This window comes from Haliotis rubra, unplaced genomic scaffold (genome assembly GCF_003918875.1).
Source record: "Haliotis rubra isolate DU_JTF1 unplaced genomic scaffold, ASM391887v1 Scf143, whole genome shotgun sequence".
Lineage (NCBI taxonomy): Eukaryota > Metazoa > Mollusca > Gastropoda > Lepetellida > Haliotidae > Haliotis > Haliotis rubra.
The window spans coordinates 1814895-1828940 of NW_025765370.1; the positions used below are offsets into that span (position 1 = coordinate 1814895).

The 14046-nt window shown below is 48.8% G+C and overlaps 1 protein-coding gene across 2 annotated transcripts in view; it reads left to right on the plus strand.

Annotated features, from left to right (window-relative positions):
* The first annotated feature begins 13317 nt into the window (after positions 1 to 13317).
* Positions 13318 to 14046, plus strand: part of LOC124269238 — a 59354-nt gene continuing 58625 nt past the window's right edge. For both annotated transcript variants that reach the window (XR_006896467.1, XM_046704257.1), the window contains exon 1: positions 13318 to 13608. Coding sequence is in view for 1 of the 2 variants with exons in the window: in XM_046704257.1 (XP_046560213.1) it covers positions 13551 to 13608 (58 nt within the window). In the remaining variant the exon portion in view is untranslated. The remainder of the gene's footprint in view (positions 13609 to 14046) is intronic.

The following is a 14046-nucleotide window of genomic DNA, read 5'->3' on the forward strand; positions in this document are numbered from 1 at the left end:
TGCCCACTACATGGTGCTGTTTAAAAACCCCGAGGGACGCCTCGCAAATGGATCACTTGGCCAGACAAATCTTTCCAGGACAGACGGCCTTCCTTCGGGAAGCCTATGAGGATGCCACTTTGGCTCCTTATTCCTATTTGTTTCTGGACTTGAAACCGACCACGGCCAAAGAGCACCGTGTACGGTCCCATCTCTTTCGTAACCCCACCACCCTTTACATTCCCAAGTCGTGATAAATAGAGATGATCGTCTACCCTACGGTCAGTTGACCCAGAGCTGCCATGGGAGACAGACGGAAACAGACCCAGCCCCGCAAACGTGCTGTTGCCACAGGGTTGTTTAAACCGATCCATAAAACACTCCTGACCACCTTGGGTCGTGATCCCACCGAACAACATCGGTCAGGTGTGCAACGACTGTACGAAAGTCTAAGTGCTCCTCCTCCCTCTGCTTCCTCCTCCTCCTCCAAACAAAGACGTTCCTTAAAGCAGTTGTACCCCACAGCACCCACCATGAACACGTTTGTCCCTGTCAGTACGTATCGTGCCTCTCCTGCTGCCTTCTCTCCCCCCTTCTTCTTTTCCGGCCTCTCCCCCTTCATTCCCATCGTCTCCCCTCTCTCCCACCATGATCCAACCCTTTCAACCCTTGACCCAACCTCGTACCACCAGCACCAAACGCACCAGCAAGAAACGCACGGGTGCTAAACGCCCCAGCCCGGGCACCCCACGCAAAGGAAGCCACAGAAGCATGCCCGCCCGCAGAAAAGTCAAACCCATCATCGTGAAGAAACGACTCCCTTCGGCAGAGAGCGTGGCTGTCAAAGGACGTCATCGACTGTTGCAATGGTTTGTCATTGCCGTGAGAAATCTGCGAGCAGGACGTGTTCCTTTGAAGACGCAGCACAAGACCTGGCTGTTGAGACACCAAGACATGCTGACCAAGATTGCGAATCCACGACTACCTATGGATGAACGCCTGAGTTACCTGATGAAACGCAGTGGAAGTGGTACGTTGGCTGGTGTGTTGACCCGTATCTTGCTGAACTGGCAGTCCTACCTACAGGAAAAACAGCAGAAGCCCTCAGCACCTCGCCGTCGCCGCCGTGCCCCTAAGCAACCCCAGCGTCGCAAGTCACCCACCCGACAAGAGAACAAGAAGAAGAAGAAGAAAAGGGTCACTTCACCCTCAGCCCCAGGTGCAGCCTTGACCCGGATGGTGTTACGAAGTCAAAAGAAGAAGAAGACCACAACGGCATTACCCCCACTCCCTCCAGCGACATTACCATAAATAGAGGCCTCCCACCCCCATCCTGGTCAGTTCAATGGTAGCAGCTGCAGGGACGACACCATCATCATGTCGGCACGTTTGAAGCGTCACAAAGAAGCGCTCTGTCATGTGTGTAGTCCTTCTGCGACACCAGCCATGCGACAGGCTATTTTGAAACAGGCCCCATCGGAACTGATTCAAGCCATCTGTGAATGCGTGGTGAATTTGTATGGAGGCAACATTCCTATGACAACACAGCAACGTCAACGTTTACAAAAGCATGGGTCACTGATGCATACGTTGATGAAAAGAAGGTGTCTGTGTCCAAGAAACGTCAACTTTACAGCAGAAAGGAAGGGGATTAGGTCTCTTGTCTGCCTTGGCATCGGTGGTGGGTCCCTTGGTGTCTGGCCTGTTGGGTAGATGATCCTCAAGGAAGATCCTCAAGGAAGATCCTCAAGGAAGATCATAAATAGAGGACACATCCTAGATTGGGGTTAGTTGCATCTGCACCGTCCTACCACCAAGATGAAGCATGCACGGAAGATGGTGATGGTCCCAGAAGAGGTATGGCAAAGTCTGCAAGAAGAAAAACGTCAACGGCATTTGCTCAAGTCCAACCTGTTGGAACAGAAACGTGTGCACACGCTTCACGATATGGATACCCTCGTCCGTGATGACACGGTTCCTTTTAGGGACCGAGAGCAGCAGTATAACACCTTGTTGCAACACACCTTGGCGTTTCAAGACCAAGCCGCTGTCAAACCACGACCTTTAGAGGCCACGGGCACCCCCAGGGTTGGCACTCCCAGGGTTGGCACCCCCAGGACTGGATCTCCTCACCGTAAGTACGGTTTACTTACTGAGTCACACTCGTGTTCGTCCCGCGTAGAGGTCGCCTTCCTAAGAAGGAGTCCGCGAAGCCGGTCGTAGAGCAGTGGCTCATGGTTTGTTTGTTCTTTTTTGTTTCAGAACCCGATGATGTCGAAGCCATTCTGAATGAAGTCGTGCAAACGGTTCCCAAAACGCTACAGACCAAGGCCAGGCAGTTGATGGCCCGTATTCGTGCTCATCCCGACTTGGGTTGGAATGAGGCGGGTCAATTCGTGGTGGAAGGGGAACCCATGCCTGGGACGCACATGGTGGATCTCATCAATGATCTTGTTCGACAACGTACCAAATTAGGCCCTCCACGGGGTTGGAATATTCTGGGTCAGTATCTCGCTTCCAGCAATGTACCCCATGAACTGATTGGTAACCCTCTACGTTGGTCCTGGATGATGAAAACCAAAGGGTCATCCACCCAGCCTCCTGACACCCCCGTGAAGCGTCCACACCCTCCACCCGCTGACTTGTTTTTGACACCCCCTGCATCCAACCTTCCTCTGGAACCCCAGAAGAAGAAAAAAGCTGTAGAGACCCCCTCCTCCCCTCTCAACCGGGTTCGTCAGTGGATTCACTTTTAATAAAAGGGAGCAGAGGGTGATGTCAACGACAGTGTCATCATGAGACGTCCAAAGAGAAACAACAACAACATCAGCAAAGCATCATCATCATCGTCTTTGTCACCTGCATGGACACGATGGCTCCACCACACCTATTACGATCCCAAACACCCAGCAGGCTATGGAGGGTGGCTTGCCTTGTGGCAAGCAGCAGGACATCAAGCCAAAGCAGGACATCAAGCCAAAGCAGGACCCAAGAAGGGGGGACCCAGGAAGGGGGGAAGCAAAACGGGGCCAAGGCCCACCCAACGCCAGGTGCGCCAATGGTTGAAAACCCAGGACACGTACACCTTGCACAAACCAGCCCGACGCTCGTTTCCCAGGGATCATTACCGTGTGGGTGGCGTGGATGAATTGTGGCAAGCCGATCTGAGCGATCTCCTTGCGTATCAGAAAGAGAACCAAGGCAACCGGTATTTGCTGTGTGTCATCGATGTTTTCTCCAAAATGGCTTGGGTGCAGCCATGAAAGCCAAGACCGGTGCCACTTTGATAGAGGCCTTTCAACGGATCCTGAAACAAGCCAAAGGACGTGTGCCATCCCAGTTACAGACAGACAAAGGGACTGAATTTGTCAATGCCCTTTTCAAGCCTTCCTCAAGAAACGGGGTATTCATTTCTACACCAGTCAAAACCCAGAAACCAAAGCCTCTGTGGTGGAACGTTTTCAAAGGACGTTGAAAAACCGTATGTGGCGGTATTTCACCCAACAAGGGACACGCCACTACCTGAAGGCATTACCCCAACTGATGCATTCCTACAATCATCGTGTCCATCGTACGATTGGACAACGCCCCGTGGATGTACGTCCTAACGCTCCCTACGATGAAATTCGGGTGTTGGATCACATGGAACGACAGAAGAAGCAGAAGCAGCACCAACTCAAGAAGACAAAGAAGAAGAAGAAGAAGTACCCTCTCTTGTTACCCGGGACCCGTGTCCGTTTGAACAAGACCAAGGGCACGTTTGACAAAGGGTACCTTCCCAACTGGACCACCGAACTGTTCACCGTGGATCGGGTGGTGAAAGGGCGTGTTCCTCCTGTCTACCAAGTGAAAGATGATCATGGAGAAGTGCTGCAAGGCACCTTTTACCCGCAAGAACTGCAACCCATTCAGAAAACGGATGATGTGTACACAGTGGATCAGGTCCTGAAACGACGACATCGTCAAAAAAAGGATGAAGTGTTGGTGAGATGGTCAGGATACCCTGCCAGCTTTGATTCATGGATCCCTGCGGCTCATCTGGTCTTTAAATAGCGTGGCCTCAAGTCTCCCACCGTCAGTGGAGCCTCCACCATCATGCAGAGTGAACCGATCTCAAGGTGCAAGGAGGGCAGCAAGCCATCCCCACGCTGGTGTTGCTTTGGCATGGACTTGCCACGAAGTGAAGTGGTGTTTTTCTCCCAAGTGTTTCTGATATATGGCGTGGTCATCATGAGCATGGTTCAGTTGGCATTGGACAACGGTGAGAAACAGTTGTGGACAGCTTTGTTGGCCAGTAGCTTGGGGTACTTGCTCCCACAACCCACGTTGGTGTCGTCGTCGTCGTCGTCATCATCCACGTTGCCTCCCTCCTCGACTGCATCTCCAACCCCCTCTGTATCCAGCCTGGTTCCCTAAGAGAGAGAGAGAGAAAGATGTCGGTGTCTGTGTTTTCCAAGCGGGACTTTTACGTGACCTTACCCAGCGATGCGTCCATGGATGTTCATCCCGACAACAGAGTGAATCATTACGAAGTCAAACTACCCTTTCCCATTCAAGTGAATCGCCAAGAGTGGGAAGTCGCCGTCAGTGAACTTCATTTCCCCATGACATGGTACAATGTGTCGTACCCCTTCAACTGGTTTGTCCTTCATGTGAACTTGGAACGCATGACCCGGACTTACAGTTCAACAGCACAGGATGCGACCGTGACAGAAGAGAACCCAGGCATCATCAAAGCCGTCGGCGAAAAGGTCATTATTCCAGAAGGAGCGTATACCAGCCGCCAACTGGTCCAGAGACTGAACATCTTGCTTCAACGCACCTGTGCACATCTGTTGAAAAAGCATACAGCAGATGTTCGAGGAGTATACCTAGCAGATGATCGAGGTCGTTTCACCGTCACCGTGAACTACCCCAAAGAAGACCTCCGATTTGACATGCGTGGCAAAACGCATGTCAACTTTTATGCTCCCACCCCGAAAGACATGTGCAGAGCCATGACGGGTTCCCCCTGCAGAACCTCAAACCTACCTGGCCACGATGCCTTCAAGTCTGCCTACACCACCCGATTGGTGTTGCCTGCTCCTTTAGTACGTATGCTGGGATTCATACAGCTGCCCATGGTGGACGAAGCAGAAGAAATAAGCCAAGTCTCTGCTCAGCCTGTCCAGGTGGCTGTGTTTGACCGTCCTCTCGTCGTGGGTGTAAAGGAAGCACACCATCTGGCTGGTTTTGATACCGTGTACGTCTACTCGGATGCGGTGGAAGATCAAATCGTCGGGGATACCATGGCTCCCTTACTGATGTATGTCCCCGTGTCGCGCCAGATGATGGAAGACAGCGTCGTGATCAAAACCCCTCAGCACCTACGCTACATGGGATTGCGTCAGGGAACCACGGATACCATTCGAATCTATTTAACGGATGACGTAGGACGTCTTGTGCCATTCCAGAGTGGGAAGGCCATCGTGACACTTCATTATCGTCCCCGTCGCCTGGGTACGTACTGAGACTCAACATGGTAGGCCACCAGTGTATCAGATACCACAGCGGCAGCGGTTTGGGTGGACAGCAGCGAGGAGGCAGCTTAACCGTGTACCGAGGACGCATTCATCAACGAGGGAGAGGTTTCGGTAACATCTTGGGAAACTTGGGACGTTCAGCACTCTCCATCCTCAAGACGGTGGGAAAATCCGCTCTCAAATCAGGCGTCAAGATGTTGCCAGGATTGGTGCAAGATATCAGTTCAGGACACCGAAGTGTGGGGGACAGTTTGAAACATTATGGGAAACAAGCCTTACTCGACACCTTGCGACAGCACCCGCTACCACCACCAGGATCACCCGCTCGCAAACGAAAACGGAAACAGCCTGTGGGATCCACCAAGAAACGTAAACCCTTGTTTTGAGAGAAAGAGATAAAGACCCACCCCGATGAGAAAGGAGTTCAGTTCAACACCAGACACCGTAGGGTCAAGACCTGTTGTGCAGACCTGTAGTCCAGATCAGCGGTCAAGATGATGCGCCGAGATGCCTGTGAATGCTCCAAGGCCCAACTGGATCTCTTTTCTGTGCCCCCCTGTGGTGACGTCCGTCCAAGAAGGTCAGTGGATTCGATACAGCCCTCTGGCACCCCCTTCGGTCGCGGGTCCCCTCCAATTTAACATTGCTAACCCTGTCAATGCCTACATCGATTTGAGCCAGTGTTACCTCCGCATCTGCCTCAAAATCAAGAATACAGATGGTACGAATGCAGTTCATGAGGGCGATGGGGCACTCGCCGTGTCCACGGTGAACAACATGATGCATTCCCTCTTTCGTGAAGTGCGTGTACAAGTGGGACACAACCAACTGGAAATTACTCCTTCCATGGGTACCTATCCCTACCGAGCCTATTTGGAAACGTTGCTGAGTTATGGGAAGGCAGCCAAAGGGACCCATCTCCAGTGTCCAGGATGGTACACCGATGAAGCTGGAAAAATGGATCACTTTAATGCTGGCGCCCAGAATGCCAACGCAGGACTTGTCGCACGACGAGGGGTCATTCTACCCACCCGAGACGTGGAACTGACAGGACGTCTCCACTGTGACCTGTTTCTCCAAGACCGGTACCTGGTGGATGGAGTCCCCATGAAACTAGAACTGATTCGCAGCCCGAGTGATTTCTACTTGATGAGTGCTGGAGACGTCGAGTGCCGATTTGAACTGACCAAAGCCGAGTTTTACGTGCGCCAAGTCAACATTGATCCTGCCATACGGGAACAACACGTGAAACACATGTCACCAGGAGTCACGGCCAAATATCCTTTGACCCGAGTCCAAGTCACAGCCCACGACATTTCAGGAGGAGGACGCGATTTCCACAAAGATCAACTGATTGGAGGCCAACTGCCCAAACGAGTGGTGTTGGGATTGGTGGACAATGATGCTTTTGCCGGCAGCAAGGAAAAGAACCCCTACCATTTCAAGCACAACAACGTGACCAGTCTCAAGCTGAAACTCAATGGGCAAGAAGTGCATGGCACCGAAATCAAAAGCGACTTTCAGGACAACAGTGCCTCGCTCAAACAGTTGTACATGAACCTGTTCCGCAACACGGGACACCTGTGGCAAGAACATCCCTGCAACCTCACCCTGGACGAATTCAGGAACGGATTCACCGTGTGGGTAGTGGATCTGACGGCGGATCTGGGCGCAGATGAAGGGTATAACTACCCACGACAGACGGGCAAGTTGGGACTTGAACTTCAGTTTGCAGAACCCTTACCACGCCCCCGTCACGCTCGTCTGCTACGAGGAATACGAAAGCGTTTTGGAAATTGATCGGTTCCGCAACGCTCTGATGGTCTAAGGATGGACGACGACGACAGTGGCTTGACGACCAAACACTTGAACGCCTACGTACAACAGGATCCCCTGCTGCGACCCCTCTACCAAGGTACCTTTGCCCGAGATCACTTTGCCACCACCGTGCTGTGTGAACAGCAGGAGGGACATTATCCTAAAGCCTACATTGTCAACACGGACCCCAGTCATCTCCCAGGACAACACTGGGTGTGCGTGTATCGTCCAGTACCAGGTGCCATGGACTACTTTGACAGTTATGGACTCCATCCCTATCAACAGCATCCAGACTTTCGAAATGTCATGACCTTCGCCGGATGGCTCCAACAACAGTGGAATCATCAATCACTTCAACCCTGGTTCAGTGCCTCTTGTGGGATGTACTGTTTGTATGTACTGGCTCATCGTGCCCGTGGATGGTCTTTTGACGAAGTGATGGAACAGTTTGATCCCTACGATACCCTCGTCAATGAAGAACGTGTAAGACGTTGGTTTCAACCCGCACGCCTGACAGACAACAACAACAACGCTGACCATGATCCACACCCCTGCCAAAGGACACAACCTTATCGTTCTGATGTGATGATGTTACAGTTCTGATGTTACAGTTCTAATGTTACAGTTCATACCGTTTGTAAACAAAAGATCAGGGACGCCCCTAATCCTGTCTCTTTTTGTCAAAGTGTTCTTGTTAGCGGGGGAAATAAAACGTTTGAAAAAATGTCAACCTAGTGTTGTTATTATTGTTGTTGGCATTGAAATGAACCTTTCTTTTGAGAGAGATGGATGGCCCTGAAAAGGGCCGTTTTTTCGGGAGTGTACTTCACTCCAGGGACCACAGTGGGGTCATACATTGGCAGGGATGAATGGCCATCTTTGTCTTGACGGGGCACTTGCTCCCATGGGTCAATCGGCGAATATAAGTGTCCTTCAAGACAGTGCCACAGTACACACATTGGAAGGTACAACGATAGTCATCAGTCCCATTAGCGTAAACAGGGAGGCAGCCATGACATTGTTGACACTGCCATGCCGGCAAGAGGGGTGGCGATGCTGTCTCCAAGGGTATCAGTTCTAACTCCCAGTTTTCAGACATGATTGCTGGTTGTAACACTGCTTCGGTCATCCCGCTCATCCTATATAGTGAGAGCTCACGATCATGACGTCAGCGGTGCCACGTCATTACCCTCACGCGCGACCATGACGTCATCGATACCACGTCACTACCCTCACGCGCGACCATGACGTCATCGATACCACGTCATCGATACCACGTCATCGACGACACGTCATCGCTGTCTGGTCGCCCATATATAAACTCCAGCATGGGTCAGTGAGAGCTATCTTCATGCAACATGAATACAAGAAAAGTAGAAGTCATGCGACCGACGCCATACAGGAAAAATTGTGGTAGACGGCAATGCTTACGATGCAGCCCTACCTTACAAGGGAAGGCTGACATCAAAAGGAAAGAGACAGAAACAACGGCAGCCTCACCACCACCACCACCTACGACAGGAGACAAGGTAGCGCCACCACCACCACCTACGACAGGAGACACGGTAGCGCCACCACCACCACCAACAACAACAACAACAACATTACCAAAATGGTCATCCCAATGGCGACTCATTATCTGCCCTACCTGTTTTAAAGCGTATCCTTCAAATCGCTTTGATGTCGTGCCAGGAGCTGCCTTCTACATATGCCTCTACTGTGGGGAAGGCATCATCAAGAGAGGGCAGCAACAACACGATGATGTGTGCCCCGGAAAATTTATTTTTCGGGGTCTCCAGCTCCTTTGTGAATGCTAACCTGGCTGACTGATTCACATACCAACGGCCCTTTTCAGGGCCACCCACCTGGCTCGAAAGAATGCTACATCCAATGTTGTTTTAACCACACACACACACTAACACTTGTCTAGCCACGCCATCGTGTCCGCCTCACCCCCTCTCTCCCTCCTTCCCTCTCCTTTCCTCTCCTTCCCTTCCCTTCCCTCTCCGTCCCGTCCCGTCCGCCGCTCGTCCGTTCCGCCATCTTGAAAGGCGTCTACGCTCGCGAGATCCCGCGAGAATCCACGAGATCCCGCGAGATCTCACGCGATCCCACCGGATGGGTCGCCATCTTGAAACGCGTCCGCCATCTTGGCCCGGAGGTGACGTCATCGTCATGCGCGCGCACCCACCGGAACCGGTCGTGACGTCATCGCGATGCGTGCGCACCCACCGGAACCGGAAGCACCGGAACACGAGGAATGGCGGCCCGGTCACCGTGGGTGATCTCCAAGATGGCGGCCTGATGTGGCGGCACATCCGGTCTGATATTGAATGAAGTAAGTTCCGATGTTGAATGTCCGCCATCTTGATCCTGGATGAGAGTTGGGTTAGATGGCGGCGCCTGTTATCACAAATGGCACCAACAGTTTCTGAAAGAATTTTGACGGTTGTGAGTTGTTTTGTATTGTATTTTGTAATCCAAGAATATGTATCCGTGAAGCAACACACAAAAAGAGTGATTCCTGAAAACAGATATGTATGGATTCATTGCTTCAATCTCCCTAATGGAAAGAACATTAACATCAGATCTCATTAAATATATCTGACATGGGGCTGCAGAGACGTACTATCACAAAACAGACTGTGACTTGTGTCCACTGATCCTGACACTGAACAGCTGTAAGAGCACGGAGCTGTCAAGGAAGATGTGTGGTTTCTTTATTTCACTTGTCTTCTAATATTAATGCAAAAGACGAGTCTCAGTAGTCTGTTTGGTAAAAAGGTGCATTTCATTAGCATGCAAGACATTACTTCTTTAAAGGATACATTGCCACGTTGGACACATTGTAGACAATGACAAACATGTTACACGTCACTGCTAAATAATGGGAAACTTTTACATTAACTTCACTATCTACAGTGTACATATAGCTCTTGGATCAAACACACACATAGTGCAGTACTTATCACCCACGTTGTATACTGGCCAGGGTGCCCAGAATGGAAACCGAGTGCCCTCTCATTGAGCTATTAATAACCGTTGGGCTACCTTATTTGATGACAAACATTTGCTGTGAGAAAAACCCCTAAGTCCTCATAGTATCATAGTATCAGATTTATGATAAGGAAGGATGAGGAGTGGGCTTGGTGTTTGCCACGTTTTGTGAAACGTCAGTCAATACCTTCCTGTCATTTTTAGCAAATGTGACATCTAAATCCTTCCTGTTTGAACACAGAGGTTATTATGTGCCAAGGATCGCTATTCTCAAAATCAAACAGTGTGACAACCTCTCACAACATATTGCAATGCAATTTCTTGCATCAGTGACAAAAATTATGTTCGATGCAATTCCCTATTTTGACTTGTCCCGAATTATTTTAGGTGAACAAATGACTAGACGTCGAATATGTTTATGACGTTTGACACCGGTGGGGCAGGATACGCTCACCTTTTCGAGAACTCGACTCCAGACTCGATTTGTTTACAAACAACATCATACAGCTGTAATGCTGCTGAAACAAATATATACTCATGATATTGTCACTTTGCTTTCAGCAGAGATTTCCTTTGGATATGGAAAGGGTTTTGACGCTTCTATATACGTTACAGGATCAGAGATAAGCCTGATAGATGGTGACAACATACAATATATCTCAATCGGAAACCTGTTTAACAGACACCAATTTGCGCAGACTATTTTTTACGTTTATGAACATATTTATCACATTGTCCATATAGGTGGTGGTGGTGGTGGAATTGGGTTTAACGTCGTGCTTGAGAATATTTCGCTCATATGACGACCTGCATGCGTGTGTATGTGTATGCGGGGCTGCTTGTACTAGCCCAGACTGAAACTGGTTTTATAGTGCTAACCCACTGAGATACCATGCCGCAGTGAAGCATGAATACCCCACTCAGACACATTATACTGACTCCGAGCCGACCAGTCCTTGTTGTACCCATTCATGCCGAGCGTCAGGCAGGGACCAACAAGTACCATATTTTAACTTGTTTTGGTATGACGCGGTCGGGGATCGAACCCACGACCTTCCGCACTCCGGGCGGACGCTCTAACCACTACACCACGGAGGCGGTCTTCATATAGGCAACTGATCAGACTATACAGACATATCGTCCAGTACACCAGAACTAAAGAAACATGTAATGTCACAGTCATCAACGTCGCAGGAAGTTTGATATGGACAAATTGTTATCCGTGTTCAAATGCGAACACAGACTTAAAACGTACAATTCTTCACCAAAAGTAACTAAACATTAGATTGAAGTGATAACAGAAAACCTGCCCGTATTCCGGAAACTACCGAGATATAATGATCTGCCTTGTCATCACGTGACCTGACGTCATAGTGGTGACCTCACTTTCAGACGAAAGTAGTTTGTAGTTTGTGGAACATTACAAGCATTCATCATCAGACAGAAAAAGTTCAAAGTTGGCTCAAAGACCTCGTACATATTCGTCCATATCAATATTAGCCCAGTGAATACAGCGTCGACAGTAGCAGGGAAAGAGAGGTTGGTCGATCGTGTGAAGAATCAGATGTCAACATGGAGGCTAGCGAACACAGGCCGGCATTAAACACTATCCTAACATTTCTCAATAAAACTGATGTTGATTTTTTCTCTTTCATTTTTTCCTTGCGTATAATGTGTCAATTGACGCTTAGTTGTCGCTAAATTGCTTGTTGTGTGGTTTCTATGCGAACTAATTGGCATTGGGATAAAGCTTACCTTGGGTGACTGTGAAAATGCATGTGTTAAGTGATGGTTGGTTCAGCTTTCTGACATGACATTTCATATACATCAGACACCCAAATTGAAAATATACTAAACACAGACACTCTATTCAGCGAGGACCAACTGACACAGGACTATGGACATTATCACACTCATCAATACAGGTCATAGTTTCTCTACATCACTCACTCACACTTGTCTATCCCAAAACGCTTTACTGCCATACAACCATTGGCCTGGATGTAAATATAGACGCAGTATGTAACACATGCTATATTTGGGATTACACTTTCTCAGTAAAGTTCAGATTCTAGTACTTTTTATTAGCTTGAGTCCCATCCGGGTGATTCGAACCCACACCGTCAGAGCCAGGCACCTAATCGCCAGCACACAACTTCCATCACATACCCACACGCCACCACTGTCACAAACTCATTCATACAAAACGATCAAATAACATAACGCCCGAATCAGCTCGTGTCCAGACAGAAACTGCCCCTATATTGACCAATCTCTGTGATTACAGCAACGCTTGCTAACAAACCAAACAAAGGAGGGATTCGTGGGTTTGTTTTCCACGAACATATGCATCATATGAACTGAACATTGACAGAACTCTAACTTGTACGTGTCGGATCAATATGGCCTCTACACAAACACGATGTATGATAGCCTATCATGTCAGCTTGAGTATCCCTTTCGTCCATCAAATCATCCACCATCACGGCCTTGACCAGCAATTACATACTAGTCGATACTTTGATATACATGCCATTTGTCTTTCAAACCAGACACATATTCATCCATGAATGACATTACACAACCAGGGGACAGACGAGAAAGGTCGAGTTGTTGCAGGGAGTTTGTTCAGAAATGACATTTATAACTTAAGAAACAAAAGTAAAACGTAGCGCTAATTTCATATAAATAGCTCTCTAAACATGGTACCATTAAGCTGTCACGGGACTGTCAGGGCCGCGGTAGAGTGGGATATTGTCTCTTGTGATGATAGGCCACCTGAGGGGCTGTGTAGACTCTCAACGGCGTGGTTATTGGTGCCAGCGCTGCGGCTAAGCCGGAGAACGCCAGCCTGTACATTGTCAGATGGCTGTGTATACCTCAGACGTTTGTTTGCTGTTCGGGCGTCTGGTGGATAGTGATATTTATGGTCATGCCAAAGTGACGTCACAGCCTCGTTTCCGTGTTGTTTTCTCCAGTTTAGGACAGGTATAAATGTGCCCTCAACTCCGGCTGTATTTATGGCGGTAGGCAAGCGGGACCGTTTGGATAGCTCATCAGCTGATTTGTCATCACTGTTTGGTCGTCGATAGGAGTGGCCAGGCTATGTCTGGACACGGGTCAACAGTACCTGGACTTAGTGGAAGTTTCCTCATTTGAAACCTTTCAGGACATTTCCCAGAAACAGATGTAAATTATCAGGATTTGACACTGCTTTATATAGCTTCAGGAACCATGGATACAGTATCAAGCCAGCTTCTCAGAACATTATGTTTCATGTTCATTTGCCAAGGTAAGTTTCCTACAGATGTGTTCATTTACCTTTAGCTACTGCTGATCTGAAACCTGAATCATCTTTACATACCCAAAGAAAATCTTATTGTTACATTATTGCAGAGAGAAAAACACTTTGCGGGTTTGTGTTCTGAACTGCTCTTCGCTGAATATCCTATTTCTTGAAATTCGATTGCGATTCATAAACAAAGGATTACGATACGTTTACGAGAGATTTTCTTGTGACCATGGAAATACTTTTGTAGCTATTATTCGACCTGATTCTGCTTGATTTATGTAAAGATGTTGAGATACACTTTCTATATTTCTCGTATAACCTTGTCGATAGGTGGAACGCGATCGTCTTAGGCACTAAAACTGAATGTGCAGTGTTACTTCCCTTAGGAGCGCAAGGATCCGGTAATCTGGAATTTAAATCAAAGATTATAATGTTTTG